The sequence below is a fragment of the Ciconia boyciana genome, chromosome 7 (assembly GCF_034638445.1).
Source record: "Ciconia boyciana chromosome 7, ASM3463844v1, whole genome shotgun sequence".
NCBI classification, from domain to species: Eukaryota; Metazoa; Chordata; class Aves; order Ciconiiformes; family Ciconiidae; genus Ciconia; species Ciconia boyciana.
Genome location: NC_132940.1, coordinates 12,204,723 through 12,222,688, shown reverse-complemented (window position 1 = coordinate 12,222,688; position 17,966 = coordinate 12,204,723). Strand labels below are relative to the sequence as shown.

General features: G+C 49.2%; 1 protein-coding gene across 3 annotated transcripts in view; it reads left to right on the top strand.

Annotated features, from left to right (window-relative positions):
• Positions 1 to 819: 819 nt before the first annotated feature.
• The window catches only part of RNF220 (ring finger protein 220), a 225,286-nt gene continuing 208,139 nt past the window's right edge, over positions 820 to 17,966 (top strand). For all 3 annotated transcript variants that reach the window (XM_072866892.1, XM_072866891.1, XM_072866890.1), the window contains exon 1: positions 820 to 1,444. In XM_072866892.1, coding sequence (XP_072722993.1) covers positions 820 to 1,444 — 625 coding nt within the window. The remainder of the gene's footprint in view (positions 1,445 to 17,966) is intronic.

Here is a 17,966-nt window from a genome sequence, read left to right as displayed (position 1 = left end):
GTGTGTGCACGCGTGGGTGTTTGTGTATTACATACACCCACCCCCATACACAGTCACATTCCTACATTCCAGCTGTGTGTGTGTGTGTATATATATATATGATGGTATCAAGTGCTGTGTGTGCAAGTACTTACCTACACATATAACAGTGAGAGTGAGGGAAAATACATGTCTGTTCTGTATGTCTTTGGCGTCGTGTACAATATAACCATATCTGCTGGGTGATTTGGGTAACTATGTGCAATAGGTATCTTTATGTTAGTTCCACCCCCTACCCCCCCAAGCAAGCTGGTGGTGTGTGTATGTGTGGGCATTCTCAAATTTATTGCAATTATATGTACATGCCTCTTTGGCCATATAAAATTCCAATTATAATTTGGAGTTACTATCTTAATTTTAGACCGAACCTTGTTTATTAGTGGGTTATTAAACCTGCATGTTATTACGTTCGGTTTGTCTTTCATTCATCTGCACCATTCAAAGGGATGATATCATCCCATTCAAAGGGATGATACCTTTAAACCTGGAGGGCCAGGGCTGATTCCACTAGTGTGTGAAGTTGTCTATTGATTTTCTTGAATGAGAACAGTGGCACATCGCCGGCCGATGGGTTGTAACACATGTGGCCACCCTGCTGCTAGAGCATCCCAGGGAGATGAAACCTAACCGGTTGTGTTTTCTTTTCTTCTCTGTTTCCTTGCAGCGTTTGGAGGGTGATGATGCTCCAGTAGTTTTCCCTGCTCCATTCCCAGGCATCGCTTTGCTTTCCTTCCAGGGAAGATCGTTCCGCTTGTGATCCTGCTGAGGAAAGAGACTCCGATGGACTTACACCGGGCAGCATTCAAGATGGAGAACTCACCCTACCTCCCCAACCCGCTGGCCTCCCCAGCACTGATGGTTCTCGCCTCCACCGCTGAAGCCAGCCGTGATGCTTCCATTCCCTGCCAGCAGCCGAGGCCTTTTGGGGTCCCCGTGTCAGCAGATAAGGACGTGCATATTCCCTTTACCAATGGCTCATATACTTTTGCCTCCATGTATCACCGGCAAGGCGGGGTGCCGGGAGCATTTGCAAACCGTGACTTTCCTCCGTCCTTGCTTCACCTCCACCCCCAATTTGCACCCCCCAACCTGGACTGCACCCCGATCAGCATGTTGAACCACAGCGGCGTTGGGGCTTTCCGCCCCTTTGCATCTACTGAAGACCGGGAGAGCTACCAGTCAGCCTTTACGCCGGCCAAGCGCCTGAAAAACTGCCATGACACTGACTCACCCCATCTGCGCTTCTCGGACGCTGATGGGAAGGAGTATGAGTTTGGCACGCAGCTCCCCTCCAGCTCCCCTGGCTCCCTCAAAGTTGATGATACGGGGAAGAAGATCTTTGCCGTTTCTGGCCTCATTTCTGACCGGGAGACCTCATCCAGTCCCGAAGACCGAAGTGACAGATGTAAGTACCTCCGTTGACTTGTTGGTTCTTCTTTAGTTGCGCCTCGTTGAGACACTCAACAGGTGGTTGTCCCGCAGTGCTGTGGTTCTTGCTGATGGCAGAGGAAACCCAGCCTTTCCTGCCCGCCAAGCTCGACCACGCAGTATTGCCTTGTCTCTTCTGAGTGGACATTGCCAGATTTTAAGGTGAGGTGCTGTAGAAGGAAACTTGTCTTCCAGCACACAGCTGGAGAGACAATGTTGACCATGCAATGTTGACCATGCTGTCCGTGCCCCAGTGCGAGGCTATAGGTGCTGGTACGTTTATGTGTGTAAATAGGGATTGTATGTGTGTAAATAGGGATTCAGCTGGAGTGTGTAGCCAGAAACTTTCCCAGAGCTTGCAGCAAACACGTACCCCCTGCTTCTTCAGGTATTTCTTTCTGACCTTTTCTTCGTGCACACCATTCTTAGAGCAAATGCATCAGGATGCTTCAGGATTCGTGCCTCCAGTTAGGACAAAAGTGCCTTTTCCTCTGGTTAACTTAAGAATATTTCTGGCCACCGAGCTCCCTCTTTGAGACATAAACCCGAATGCGTTCTTATAATTCAATAAGCTGTTTCCCGACATACGCCGTGTGCTTTCTCTGAGTGTTTCCCCCTTTGGTGCCTGTTGAAAGGCGATGTGCCCTTTTGCAGATTGGTGGTAGGACGGAAGGAAACCAGTCCACACGCTCATGGCTGTAACTCCCTGCTCCCCCATCACCTTGTCCCTTGCGGTGTTGCCTACCCGGAGGGGCAGAGCTGTCCTCCGGGAAGGGCAGGCTTCCAGGTTTGCTGAGCTGGGAGGTGACCCATGATGGGGGGTGCTCGGGGGGCAGCAGTGTGGTACCCCGAAGAAGAGCGCTAACTTAGGATTAGAGTTTTCCTGTAAACCCAGACGTGTAGACCAAGGAGTGAGTGGTTTGCTTTTCACATGGGCTCCTTTGTTCTGTTGAATTTTCTTCCTAGAAAAGGATTTTATTATTGTTGTTGTTATTATTATTACTATCTTTTTTGCAAGGAAAACCTGCTGCCCCGCTCCTTCCTCTCCCTTTCAGACGTGATTTTTTCTTCTCCCCTTTATGATGCCGAGGAGAGTAATAGAGACATTGTGGCTCTCTCTCCCCTGTCGGCGCTGCTTCCTCAGGCTGTCTCCTTGAATTAGGCACTGTGCTAACTTACCGGCGCTAAAAGGCATCTGCCTAAACCCAGCGTACCTTTTCAATAAAAGTCATCATAAAATCAACCTGCCTTGTAAATCCATCGCTCTTTGGTTTTGAAATATGCTGCAAGTGTGTCTTTTATGTCAGCGTTTGCGAGGGCAGGACGATTCCCACTGAAGGCAGAAGCCGTGTATTCCTTGCACTACAAATGCGATCTCTTATCTGTCTCCCCCCCTCCTTCTGATCCACCCCCGACCGTGCTACTTTTTGCGCCGTAAGCTCCTTTCATTGTTCAGCATCTCCTCTCCCTCCTTTTGGGTCCGCAGGGGAAGTGGCTGTAGGTGGGAGCGCGTATGGATGTGTGTGTAAGCCGGTAATATCATTATCCTGGAGGGGAGGCAGGTGGGATGGCAAGGTGTAGAGACATCTTTGTCGATGCTCTTTCCCTTATCGATGTAACCTGGCTGTGGAAATGAAGCTTGCTCGAAAGAATACTCCAGGAGATAGCAGCAGAGGAGCGGGTCCGCTAGCTACATGAATTCAGAGCGCATCAGCTGCTATGGATCTTGCTAGCAAAACCCTGTCAGATACCCCATTTAAAGAAGTAAATCTGTTAAATGAATTAGACCACATGGAGCGCAGCTGTGGACAGACAGACACATCCACATCCACTGCCGTGCCTTGCCTTTGCCAACAGCGTGTGCCCAGCGTGGGGTCCTCTCCTTCCTGGGAGCAGTCGGGGCTTTGCACAGGCGCGTGCGAGAGGCAGGCACGGTGACACCCGGCCCCGCCACCGCCCGCGCTGCGGCAAGGGACTTGCCGGGGAAAGGAAGCAGAATAAAAACTTTGCAGGCAGCTTTGAAAACTTGGGCAGAAGTGGAAGCTGTTTTGTTTTGTTGTTTTTCTTACCCATATTAAATTTCTTTAAGATGCTCTGCTGCATGGTAGAGCTGAGCAAATGCCACATCCCTGATATTTCATCGACATTAAAATTCTTCCGTAACTACCAGGACAGTGTACACTAAATATGTCTGTTGGCTCCTTATCATATTCCCATCACATATAGATACTGCACCATGGAAACTTCGCTCCATTAACACGGCAAGTTTATTTGGTGTGTGCATACATGCGTATGGGTGTGTTTGCTGGAGGCTGAGAGAGCGAGCGGTGGAGCTTTTTAGAGGATCCTAATGATCTTTGATGTTGACCATCAGGAAAAAAAAACTTCCGCAATGAGGAATTTGAGAGATCACAGTTTGCAGATGTAATCGTGATCCTGTTTTGCATTGACATTTGCATACATATTTTTGGAGTTTCTATATAGATGCATACTTTGGGGGGGGTGTTGTCTCTGAGAAGTTTTGTGGATACCTTGTGTAATTGTTGTATATAACCCTTTGTAAAAACTGCCTACTTGTGCTCCTGATGGAGAATCTGCTGCAGGTAGGTGGCTGTAGGTTCTAGGCAAAAATGTAATAAGGCTTTTCTACAACAGCGAGCAAAAATTGTAAAATTTTCTTAGATCAGCAACACCTTTACGTGTCTAACTGGTGCTTTTCAGATTTGCAGAGCTCAATCCTTTAGTTGTATTTTTCAAATTCTTGAAAGGGTTTGTGTTACATGGAAGGTGAATTACTGTGATTGCACTGCATATTCTTCTGTACCACTGCACAAGAACCTTTTTTGAATAGCTCATTAAAATGTTTGTTCTACCCCATAGCTTAAATGGTGATTTTCTAAGAAACTTGCCTTTAAAAAAAAAAAAAAAAAAGAAATTCAATTAATTTTCCTGAAAAATAGGTTTACACTTGAGATACTTCGCAGCAAAACGAGAATCCAAAGTCAGGCATTTTCATCTCAAGGAATGTTTGGAAGTTGCTCTATTTCGTCCTCTGCATCAAGGGAGCAAAGTCTCATCCTCTTTTCACCAGTAGAGGAAATTCGCAGAATTCAGTAAAATTATTTGGGATATGTGGTGGTGTAACGCAGATTAGCACCTGGCCCTGTAAGACATGTATTTGTGCAGTAGAGATTGCTCAGTCTTTTGGGTGAACCCTTCCTTACTCGTAAAGCAGGGTGTTGCTTGCCAGCAGTACCCGTACCCGTGCATCCCGGGAAGGGACAGCATCTCCTTGGGGTGCATCTGGGTGGGATTATGCTCCTTGTTACTCAGCAAATTGGTCTGAGGTGTCTGCGTTTGGCCAAGTTGTCTCTTGCTGTAAAATGCAGGTACTCAGGACATCCGGAGCGATGGAGCGTACAGGGAGCACGTAGAAAAGCAGAGCCTTTCCAGGGAGAACCAGGCGTAATGTGTGCTGGATGGGCCCGTTCTCTTAGGTGCTTACTGAGAAAAATAATGCCATTTGTTAGAATTTAGGGGCTTCTTGTAAAGCATGTGTTAAAGACACTGGGAGACATATTTTATGGGTTTCCTTTAATAAGCATACGATAGTTGAGATTCCTAGAAGGAGTGGAAATCAATGGCATGTTCCTTTCTGCAAAAGAGATCTATAGCCCTGTTTTAAAATGAGAAAAAAGAAAAAAGATCCCTGGTTTTATTCTTTGCTTCTACTAAAATCTGTCCCAGTGGCCTTCTGTACCCAGTCACCACGGCATCGCTTTCCCACAAAGTGACAGGCAAGAGGTCCATGCCGAAGCCGGGATCTGTTGGCAAAGAGCTGGACCTTGTCAGAGTGGACACCTCTGCCGTCCTTGCGAGGCTGCCCGCACCCCCAGCCTCCCTGCTCCACAGAAGATGGTTTCTTATTGCTGCTTGGTCTTCATCGTGTGTTGTCTGTGACTTCTTGTGGAGCACAGCCTGATGTGTCAAGGTGACCTTCTACATCCCGGCCACTGGCTCTTCTAGCCTCAGTTTCCCTGCTACTGCTGGTGGCTTGTGTGCCCTGGGATGAGCGATTGAGTTGGTGAGCACGCTGCAATCCTCGCTCATCTCTTGGGACTGGTGGGTAAAGCGGGGGTGGTTTTATTAACATTATTTTGATTATTATTTTTTATAATCATATTTAACCTTGGTTATCTGGACACAGTCGGTCTGTCCTGCAACCAGTTTCTCCCCTGCGAGAGAGTTTGTGCGCTGTGTTAGTGAGCTCTTTGTTCCACTTCAGGGTTTTGAAGAACATCTCTGGCATGGGGTTAGTTTTCCTTTTGAAACAACTGGTTCGTTATTGATCAAATGTAAATTGCGCTTCAGGTAATGAACATCAGGGCTATGATGACCACAGCTTGAATTCCTGAATAACGTAGTGCTTTGGAAATCAGACCGAGGACTGTCTCTGCAGTCACTCACCCCATCAGACGTGTGCGTGTTGGGCTTTGTGTTTACGGGCTGAGACCTACGTAGAGTGGAGATGTATGGCTGTACATATGTACATGTGCTGGAGGGGAAGAAGGTTTTTCTTCTTATATTTTGTGGCAGAACAGTGGGTTGGAGGGGGAACGCACGCATCCACACGTGCACACATCCATTGCTCACTCTCACAGCTCTTCCTGCTGGGATGCACCGCTTACGAGGCCGGTAAAATTTGGGGTCTAACGTGAAGTGACGCTTTGTTGCTAATAATAATCAGCCGTGACCATGGGAAATTGCAAGCTTAACAATTATGAAATGATGAAATGAATCAAGTGGAACGTTTGCTTTCCGTTGTGCAGTGCCCTGCGTGATGTAGGAGGAGTGAAGGAGCAACTGTGGATTTTCTGAAGGGGTGGGCAGGCAGATGGGCAGTAGCAGAGATGAAGGCCACGCACCCATCCCTGCCTCACCACCGAAGACGTGCCGTCCTCGTGGAGCTAGGTGCACTGCGTGGAAGGAGGTCGTGGAGTACGCAGCAATCGCCTCCTTTTTCTGCTTTTCTGGCATCAACCTTCCCGCTCCCTCTGCAAACTGTTGCCAAGACTCCTTTCCATGCTGTTTGGCTTAATTGTCTTGTCGGGATAAAGAAATGTTTGAACAGTTAAAGTGGGGAAGGGCTGGATGGGAGCAGCCCCTGCCGGCTGCGGGGCCATCTGGCCTGCCTTGGATCTGCCGGTCTCCAGTTTATATTTCTCTTTCTGTGATTTGGGGCTATCTGGCGCACTCGGAATACCTAATCACCATGGTGAGAGGAGGGACGGGGCTGCCTCCCCCTCCGGCCCCTCCGGCCTCCCCTTCCCATCAATTGTCATGCAGAGCCCGGCCGGGCGGCTGTTCTGCTCGCAGCCCTCATTTGCTGTCCTCGCCCGCTCTCGGCAGAAGGATGGCTTTTAATTGATCGTTTGAGGGGGAGGGCTGGGGCTGTTTTCTCCTCCAAAATGTTTCCCCGCGCAGCCGCTGCCATCCGGCCAGCTTTCATGTTGTCTCAGCCGTGCCAGCGATGCCTCGTGCCCTTTCTCTTCTTTTTTGGAGTCCCCGAGAGTTGGTGTCAGGGCTCGTAACCGCCGTCCTCGGATCACCGAGCAACACCTAAATGTCGTATTTATCCATCTCCTGCTGGAGAGATGGGCACGGGCGCAGTAAATATTTATCGCTCCTCTTTTGCCCCGTGTGTCTGAATGCTTGTGTGAGGATATTTATTGTACAATTGCAGGGCAAACTCCCCATCTCGCTCAGTATTTCCCATCAAAACCACGGCCCCCAAAGCACTGGCCAAACCCTGCTTTTCGAGAAGGATTTAATCACATTACATCTTTAGTCCCATCGATCAGACTCGGCTGCTGTCACAAAACTACGGCAGGAGGAGTGACGGCAGACTTGGTGGCTGCCGTGCTGGGCTGGGGACCGGGGATCCCCACCTCGGGCATGGCTCGGAGTCGCAGTTTCCCGATCCATAACGGGGATATAGCGATACCTCCCTCACGGCGGCGTGTGCCGCTTTGATATCTTCTGACAGAAGACACTAGGCAAGGGCAAAGTATTAGTATTATTAATATAGTACAGTTAGTAGAATATTATGAACTATTATAAATCATTACCGCTAAACTACAGTTATTAAAGGAAATGACCAAAGTGCACTTTGCGAGCCAGGATCTCTGACAGTTAAAACATTGTTTTATTATTTTACCTGCTAACTTGCAAAATTCAAGAGTTAGCAACAGTTTCCTGGTTGATCGGTGGCGATTGCGTAAGGAATTGGGAGAAGTGGGGGGAGAATGGGCGTACATTTCAGGAGGGGAGAGCATAAGCATTAGTGCCTCCGTGATTTTTTTTTTTTTTCTCTTTCTTTGATAATTTGAAGGTCTCGAAGGAAAGAGACATACTCAGACATACTGGGCCTAATCCTGCTCTGTAGGAGTGGAACTGTTCCAGGCAACGAGGTTTTAGTTTCTGGAATTCCCCGATGGAAAAAATAAAAGTGAAGGTGTTTGTGAATTGTTGCTGGTTGTTATTTGTTTGATATCATTTAGACAAGTCCCATTAAATGCTAGCAGCAGATTCATTTTTCCCTCTTTGTTTGCCTTCCAAGGAGTAGAAAACAGACATAATTATATTTTACATGAGACTGTAAGATTTCCTCTCATCTCCTTTTCTGGCTAATATCTGCAGCTATAAAATAAATTCCATTTGTGTGTACATGGTGTTAGACTGAGGTAAATAACTGTCATCTAAAATCTGCCTAACCTTAATCTGCATCAGGAGCACTATAGAGAACTGTACCCATTTGTATAATATTAAGCTTTATTTTTATTATGGATTTCTAATGCAAATTCATAGTGGGGCCAAAGTTGTTTTCTTTTAATACCATATTCCAAGAAAAGCAGCCATTGAAAGCAAATTGTGGCATTTTTTATCCCGCGGTTCATGTCACTGGTGGTCTTCGATCATGTCAGTTTGCTTGATGGCCTATGAATTTTTCACCTCTCTTCTTCAGGATGGAGTAGCAGATTTGGGGACTTCTGAGGACATTTTTCAGCTATGCAAAGCAATTGAAATTCTTCGGGAATAATGGATTTCTATTTGGGAAATTTAATGTGGGATCGGATTCCTATACAGCATCCTCTGAAAAAGGGCATGTGTATTTTTTGGTAGATCTGCACATGTAATCTGTATACGTGTCTTTCTCCCCTTTCGTGCAACCTCACTGTTTGCCTGCTTGGCTCTGCTGGCCTGAGCGATCGCTGTGTGTACAAACTCGGAGGTTACAGATATTCGGGGCAAATTCATTGCCCTGAATTCAGTTTCCTTTACATCTCAGCGCCGAAGTATTTTCCTGTTGCTGCTAGGGTATTTGTTGGCCAACTTGGCAGTCCTTCTCTGGGACCTAGCTCTCGAGTCAATGAAGGCTCTGGCTGAAGAAGGACTGTGGATTTTGGTACTCCCTGTGGCTGTCCTCTTCTTTGTCTTGTCTTTTTAAAACGTGGATGGTGGTTGCGATAAGCCTGGCGTTCTTCTTTCGCCATCACTTTCTCCTCTCCTTCAACCATTTGCTGGCGTCTTGAATTGCAGCAGTACCCAGAGCAACAGAAGAGGGGGAAGAGCAATGTTGGGAAGGAGCAGGGCAAAGAGAGATTTATTGTCTTAAACGCAGATAACACGGGGAGGGAGTCCTGGTGACAGTGAAACTGCTCTTTGAGTTCCGGTGTGGGCCACTTCCATAGTATTTTTCCTCACTTGGGACATTGTTTCTAATCAGTATTGTTTTAAAACCTTCCTTTTTTGGGAACGTGAGGCTGAGATCTGCTTTCTCACTGAACTGCAGAGCAAGAATGTGTTTTGTACTTTTTCTTGTGAACACGGGGCTGTTCTGCAGTGGGAAAGGGAAGGCACTAAGTGTTTCTGGATACCCCTAAAAGGAAGAGCTGGAAACCGTGTCCTTGCTTTCCCCCAGCAGCACCGGTTCTTAGTAACTGGCTCTTGCCAGAGTACCAACGTCAAGTTTTTAATTTGGAAAGACCCAGCAGGTTTTACGTGTGAGTTTTTTGCTGATACGGTCCTGCAGCCTTGCCTGTGCTTTGCAGATTTGCGATGCTGCAGCCCCGAGCAGGGTGAGGGCGGCAGGACGCGTCCAGTTGCAGATGCTGGGCTTGCTGGCACGGCTGGTTTCCCGAGCGCGGGCTCGTTCCTTGGAAGGAAGGTGGAGTGCTTTGCGGCTCTTGTATGAAAACTAAAGCAGAAAGTGCTGGGGCGTCAGTCAGCAGGCGAGCAGCATGCTGCCGGGGTAAAGGCTCACCAAATGCAGTAGGTTTGGTACATAGAGCAAAAAGTGAAACTCGGGGAACTGCCCCGACAGACCCATTTCTTTCTGTTGGGATTTTTGGTACTTTGTTTCAAATTAAGATATTTTTAATTAAAAACGCCTCAACCTTTTAATCTGATTTTGATATTGCTTCCTTGCACTTGAAGAAACAACTTGCAAAGCCATTTAGTATGTGGAGGCATAGGATAATAATCCTATGCCTAAAATTTAGTATAAGGAGGCATAGGATAATAATCCCTCATCGCAGAGAGCCTGCTTTGGCAGTTGTACCGGGATGGGAAAAGACCTGGTACCACATGACAGCTCTGCCTTCTCCTCCAACCTCGCTTCCAATATTGAAGATTTTTTTACGAGTTTTCTGTCCCAGTCCTGTTTGGGGAGAAACGCCATGAAATTCCCTACCAGGGGCCCCCACCCAAGGCCCCGCGCTGTGCCGGAGGCGATGTGAGGGTGTTTGTGAGCGGGCAGGGAGGAGAGCTCACGGGGCTGACGGGCTTTCTGGGTGCTGCACCTCGGGCTGGGTGAGTGAAAGCCTTATCAGGGTGGCCTGGCCGTGCCGTGGCAGAGCCACCCAGCACCCCGGCCAACCTTTGGCCCATGCAGGCTAGAGGGAACCTTGGCTCCTCGTCTCTGTTTGCAGTGTAAAGGATCCCGCGAGGTCCTGATGGCTGTGGTTGGGTGGAAAGTGCCATCTTGGGTACCGGGTATCAGGGCAGGTCAGAGGCATGCAGGCAAAACGCTGCAGCACCGTCGAGGGGGCTGCAGAAGCCCACTTCCTTCTCTTCTTTATTCTCCTCCTTGCAAACCAGTTTCACTTCCCATTACCAGCGCTGTAGGTTGGAGGTGAGCCTGCGGCAACGTCCGCAGGCTGTCAGGGTGACAGCTTTTCCCTCCTGAGCGCTTGTCTTCAGCCTCCCCAGGGAGGCAGTTTGACCACTGGCTTTTTTTTTTACTGGGGAGATGAAGGAGCAGTCAGTGACCTGCGTAACCCTGCACGGAGCACGAGCAGAGGAGCTTAACGGTCACAATCAAAAAGTTGCCAGCCTGAGTGGATTCATACATCAGGAGTTGCCCCTTAGACAGGAGAAGGGGAGAACGGGCAGCTAAACTCTTACAACCCTGCTTCTTCGCCCGAGGTTTTGCACTTTGCTCAGTGCGCAGCCCTGTACGGGACTGCGGGTGTTGCTGCTGTGGTGTCTGCTCCTGGGGCTGGTTGCCACCGTCTGTGCTGCTCCCTCCTGTCTGCATCTTTGCGTTCATGCACAAAAGTGTTGCTCTCCAGGAGTTGTTCTGGTTACAGAAGAGGCACGGTGATCAGCAGCCTGCCTTCGCTCTAGATTTGGGGCTAACGTGCTCAGGGATGCTGTGTTGAAGATGCCTGGAGATTCAGTAGTGGGGGAAGCAGGGAGTCTGCAGACCTGAAATTTGGTGTCAGCAAGAGGCCTTTGAGAGAGTGTGAAGTAGAAAAGTGCTACAAGTTATTTCTGTCTTAATTTGGCCAATGTGTTGTGTCCAGTCCCATGTTGGGTCCAGGGCTGAAATAAGTATGATGATATTTGGATCAGGACTGGGATATACTGGAAAAAGTAAGCCATGAAAATTTGCAGATCTGTCTCCATTAGCCAGAAGTAATGTTCCCACCATCTCATTATTTTCCCCTCTTAAAATGAAAACAACACGTTAACTGTGGAAACGGGAGGATTGTGTTAGAGCAAGACAGAGCTGGGCAGAGAGAACTTGAATTGGCTTTGCTTGCATGTAACTCAGATGCTGTGGGTGTTGTAGCCTGGGGGAGCTGGGTGTGGTGTGATCCGGATCAGGCCTCAGGTTTTACGGCACATCTCAAGGAAGAAGGGGCCTTAAACTAAAAAAATGCTTCACCTTTGGTCATCTCTTCAGGAACACTGTGAGGACCCAACTCTGCCCTCGAGCCTGTGCATCTCCCACCCGGGCGCCCACCCCGGGGAGCGGGCGTGCCCTGGCGAAGGCTGGGGAAAGTTACGATGTCAACGAGAAACATCTGGGTCTATGTTCTCCCAGATGTCGCCAGTTGTGTCTGGGTTGTTAGCTGCACCTGGGCAAAGAAGAAAAGGAAGTCCCTGGGTGGTGTGATGGGTTTTGCAGACCCTGGGAGGAGAAGGCAGTTAGACACCACTTGCTGATAGTCCCTCTGCTATGTACTCAGGTGGCTCACTGACGTTCGGGGGATCCAGGACCCACTTTTTCTGCAGCTAAGGAAATGTGTCATCAACTCGTCACATACCAATTATTTTACTTTTGTTGCATGTTTCTAGCTTGGCTGGTGTGGGGGTATTGAAGATGAAGGGCACATTTATTGGCAGAGCTGAGCGTGCCTTCTCCTCGCAGCCACGCGGAGCAGGAAGAGGGAAGGGCTGCCTGGGCAAAGCCCCAAGCGTAGGTCGTGCTTGTGCTGCGGACTCTATTGACCTTGGACAAGCAGAGTCATTTCTCATTGCCCATCTTTAAAGCGAGGGTTACGATATTCTCATAGCACAGCCGTATGCTGAGGGTGGTTGTGTTCACGTTTCGGAGGTGCTCGGGTCCTAGGGCAGTGGTTATAACCGTGGTACCCGGATGGTTACACCAGGATTGAAAAGGCGGCGTGGGGGGAGGGATGGAGGCTTGTTTAATAAACATTATCATTGGGATTTATTCTGAAGAAACAGTTGCCAGATTTTTTTTTTGGTGAAACTTGGATGAACAGCTGAAATCAGTGGCTAGGAACTGTAGAGAAAGAAACGGGGAAAAATTTGGAGTAAGGTAGATAAAAGTGAGAGATAAAAGATATAATGCAGGGAAGGATGAGTAATCGACATTCTTGGAGTCGAAGCGCAGGCTCTGGCTTCCTTCCTGAGCAGTAAAATAAAATTTAAAAAAAAAAAAGTCTTTAGAACAACAAAACTCTGGACGCGCTGGTTTCCTTCCTGACAGGCCCAGCCTCGGTGTTTCGATGAGTCCTCATTGGCAACCAGGGCTGATCTAAAGGCCAAAGGCAGAAAGATTGGGGGGAAGGGAGAGAGATTTAACTCTTTGAGCTCTGCTGGAAAACCAGAGATCTGCTTTGCGTGGGTTCCTTTTGCCATCGCTGGAGCACAAGCAGTGTTCATTGTGGCTCAGAGGTCTGGGAGGCGATCGGTACCTCCATCCCGGTGCTTGGTCATGGTCAGAGTTAATGTTAAAACCCAAAAGTAAGTGCTTTTAACCCTTGTGGATAAAATTCCTTGGATTTGGCATGATATGGCATGAAGCAACAGCATGGATGAGCAACACGGAGTGGACTGGCAAGTCTTAGTAGGAAGCCCTGACACGCCGCTGTTGCTGTCTCGGGGATGCCCGTTTTACTCGTAGCGTCCAGTTTATAGGACAGTGCAGCTCCAGCGTCTTTCGTTAGCATGCGTCCCGGCTGGGAAGGAGCTGCTGGGGGCACGAGAGCCCGTCGTGCCCCAGAAGGCTCTGGGCAGCTTGCAAGGAGCCAGGAGCGCGGGAGGGGAGGCCGTGTGTGTGCTAGACAGGTTGAATGGCTTGGGCAAAGCTTGTTTTGCAGCTAACTCTCTGAGGCTCGCCGCTCTCCGCAGGGTTCCCCTCTCTGAAAGGTCGAAGCTACTTCTTAATTCTCAGCAGCTGACAAAATATTTATTTTCAGGTACTTAAAATATTATAATTTGAAGCGGAGTCCAGGGCCCTGGCTGGAGCTGAGCTTTTGTACTAACAGCTTCAGTGAAATGCCTTTTTCCTCCTACAACTTGCCAACAAATGCTTGGAAAATAATTGTGGGACAGTCATCCCTTTAGTGAGCAGATCAAGAAGATTTGAGACTTGCCAGAGACTTTCAAAGGACAGGCCAAAGGTTCAAGTTGTTGCCAGTTCTATTTGTCTTAGCCTTTATACTTACTTTTGTGTCATTAATTTCATCAAATGTCTGTGGGTAAAAGGCGCCCAGCGGGCTGCTGCTTTTGCTGAGCTCTCTGGGTGTACTTGGACACCTCTCGGGAAATAAGCCCACCTTTTTGTCTAGGGAGAGAGATTAAACCCACCACAGCTGTAGCAGAAAGAGGCTTACCCGCTGGCAGGCTTGTGATAACCTGGCACGGAGACGGCCGCAGTGCCCATGAGCTACTCCTGTCCTTTCTGCAGCCCTTTTAAAGCAGGTTTTGCAGGGAGATGCACATATGAATGATGCTCCCTCAGTGGTACCGTACCTGTAGAGACCTACGGAAAGAAGGTGCCACGCTTGGATTTTGTGGAAGTTACTGAAATGTGAGGGCTCAGCAAGAAGGAGAGGTGACCAGAGGCTGGGCAGAGGGGAGCCCAGCGCCCCGGGTTGTGGTCCTGGCCCTGCTGTTGTGTCCTCAGGATAATCACGTATTTTTTGGGGTGTTGGCAGGTCGTTCTGTTGATTTTGGTAGGCAGGGCATCTCTGTTGAGCTGTTTGCAAGGGCTGCCCTTGCTGGAGTAACAGCTCTGTTGGCACTGTCCTCTCCTGGGGGCCGTGCATCAAGAAAAGCGGAGAGGATGCTGTTTTCTCAGCAGGATCCCTGCAGGCAGAGCTTCCCTGCCCTTCTCTTGTGCTCTTGTGCCGCAAACCTCTTTTCTTGGTGCTCCCATCGCTGCCTGCATCCTGACAGCTGCTTTCCTACCCTTTCTGCCCCAGTGCAGCCGGCCAAGCACGTTAATTTTTCGGCAGAAGTGTTGTAATAATTAGGCAGCTCGTCGGAGGGTTTAGCAGTACTTAACCAGATGTGAAAAGACTCGTCCCATGGTCCCCGCTCTCTCGCTGGGCTCCAGCCAGCTGCCTTTTCCCGCCTGCTCAGGTTGCCTAGAAAGGGCTGTAGGAGATCTCCCTGCTGCCCTGGCTCCTCTTGCCTCTCTTCTTATGCTAAACACTCATTTGTAAAGGAGAAGGAGGGAGGGTGGAAATCCTTGGGCTGTTTGGGAGAAGAGCAGCAAAGAATTAAAAGCAGACACCTGCAGCGCTCAGACTTGAGACCTCCACCGTTAACTCTTCCCAGGGCAGCATCCCCCGGGCTTGCGGCCTGGCTTTTGGTGCCCGGCAGGGCTGCGTGGCGGGATGCAAGGGCTAGAGCAGCTGGTGGTGCTACCCAGGGCTCCTGAGGGCCTCTCGTTATATATAATCTCCATCAACTTATATATATATATATATAAAAAATACATATATATATATATAAAAAATAAGTTATATATATATAATCTCCATCTCCCCTGCCTCAGTTTCCCTCCCTGTGGGGATGATGCTGTTTCCCTGTCCACTGTCCTCTATAAGCATTTATACACAAGGCAGTATTATTATCACTAACGTGGTTATAAAACAAGGTTGTAGTAAACTGTATTGTCTGCCTAATCCATATTAATGGGAAAAACTGTTGGAGACAGGATATTGGCCTGGATGGCCCTTGGACTGAGTCATTCTGACAATTCTTACCTTTCTATGGTAAAGTTTTATAAATACACACTGGCACCGTATATTATGTTTGAAAAAAATCTATATACAACCTATAGGTTTATGGTTATAGAGAGAAAAGACGTATTAAATCAGCAAGACCAAGGGAGCAGACAAGATATAAAAATGATACTGTATTATGCTAGAACTTATTGAAAATCCCAACGCATCTTTTTTCGTGTAAATGGTAAATTCTTTTCTATGTTCTGCATTTGTTTCTTAATGTGTGTCACGTACCAGAATAGTAGCATGGACACAGTTGCAAATACGGTATGTGTTTTATTGTGAGTATTATACTGCATAGCAGAGTAAGGGTGTTGAATATTGCAGTCAGTTATATACAGCTGTAAATGGGAGCTACCTGCTGTTCTGTATACAGAGAGCTGCATATTTATTAGTAAATACCAGTCTAGGTAAAATAAAAATAAAACAGGAAGTTGTATTAAAGACTTCAAGGTTTAAAACTAGTTTGCACAAAGCTCCTGGGATCCCACTGCAGGGAACGGTCCTGCATTTTCTGGCATTAAGTCTTTTCCATCTGATTTTTCTAGTTCTGTGAATTTGAAAGCCTCTGCTCAACTCCCCCGCTCATCAGTTTGTGGAATAATTCATACGCGTTTCAAAGCTGGGTAAAGATTGGGTTTGGGGCTGGGGAAATTGCGTGTCAGCTCCTTCCCTGGTGTAGCTCCAGCTGAACGTCTCAGAGTAGCTCTGACGGGTGAACTACCGAGGGAGGACTCGTGGTTTAGGGGAACACGCGCGTCACATGCGTGTGCACGTAGCACCCAGCGCCGCGGGCGCTCGGTGCCCGCAGCAGGAAGGCCGGCTTGCGGGCGGAAAGCAAACCCCACGTTTTCTGGGGTGCTTGCAGGCTTTCCGACTGACAGACACTTCTCCAGAAATAGAGGCATCAGCAATGATGCTCAAAAATGAGCAATGGCTTCTGAAATACCCGAGTGTTTAACCTAGAGGGAGCTCTCTTACATGAAGAATGAGACTATTGGCACAGCTTGCCTGAACAGCTTTTAGCGTGTGTATCTTTAGCAAACTTCTGCCTCCTGCATCCTCAGCTTGCGCTTCTGGGTACCACATTTCCCTGGGCTGATGCACGGAAGGTTGGAGAAGTCCCACGGGTAATTTCTGTGCTCTCGGCTGTGTAGGGGCCAGAGTGGGAGCCTCACTCAGTCTCCAGAGGTTGCTCCTTGTGGAAGTCAATGGAGATTTCTTCTGGCAATAGCATTTCTTCTATTTTTCCTGCTCCTGGTAGCACCGTCGTACTCATCCTGGCTGTTGGGGTGCCAGGCACCTGCTCCCTGCTCCGCCGGGAGGAGGAAGGGCTCCTCGGTGGGGAACAGTCTTTTGTTGGCTGCTGAGGGTGCTGTTAGCAGGCTGATTCACGAAGGAGATATTTATGTGCTGGTCCAGGGTGGCTCAGTTGCTCCCTTTGGGTCTCTCCTTTTAAATGGCTTCATATCCCTTCAGCCTCCTCGGGGTGGGTCCAGTTGCCTGAATACAAATCCGTGATGTTTTGGGGTTAGGTGAACTGGTATTTCCTTTCCTGGAAGCTGTGTGATGCTGGAGGTGACACGGATGGATGATGCGAAGATGCTTGCCCTGTGCAGGGACAGATCCATCTCTGACCTGCTGTGAGTCTTTCAAACCCCGCAGGTCCTGCTCCCAGCGGGTGCGGGAGCTCACAGCCGGGGCCCCAGGGCAGCCTGTCTCTGGACACTGCAACGCATCAGTGAGAGGCGTGAATGAGCTGACAGGGAGCTTGTAGCCTTGCTGAAGTACTGGTGCAGAGGTCTTAGAGAGCCGACAGTGCCTGAGATGTCATTTAAAAGGAGGACTGAATAAAAGCAGGACTGCGCAATTCTTTCCTGGGTCCAGAAAGCTCCTCTCTGGGAACGGTGGGCCCAAAGAAACAGCTTGGTGCTGGGGTCAAGCTGGAGGGATCGAGAGTGGTGATGCTGCCCTGTTCCCCCATCGCATCCCCTGGCAGCCTGAGTCCCCATGGTGGCTACGTTTGCCCCAGCAAGTGGCAGGAGGGTGGCACTGTCACTGCTGGGGGACCAGCAGCGTCTTTGCCGGGGAGCCTCTCTCCCCAGGGCAGCCGCCCTGCTGCTGTCACTGTCCTGGTCCCGGGTGAGAAAAGAACCACCCCAAAAAGCAGAAAGGGGAGGTTCATCCAGCCTGGGTGTGCCTGCAGGGAGCACGGCCGGGAGAAGCTGGGAGCTGAAATCCAGCCTGCCAGCCAGAGCAGGCTCTCCCAGTCACAGCCCAGTCTCTTCTTGGGGCCATTCTAAGCTGCTTGGCACAGTCTGTCTGTCCGTCTTCCTTCGCATTCTAACTTCTAAGAGGCTTAACAGTCCGGGGGACAGAGGGGGCTCGTCTCTCTTTTGCAGCCCCTGCCTTAAGGAGTTTATTTCAGTAAGCTGGGCAGGGGCCTGGGGCAGAGGAGGAGGACAGGGGTCCTTCTCCCTCCGGCACGCTGCTTGCTGAGAGCCACAGCATTGTCAGCAGCTCTGCCCCTCGCACGGGCATCCCTGGGAGCTTGGGAGAGATGAGGTGGGGTGGTGGTGCTGGCACCAGGTGCGGCCGCTGCTCCTCGGATGCTTCCCTGCTCTCCGGGTCTCTCTATGCGAGAGCTGGAGGTAGCTTAATTAGCTT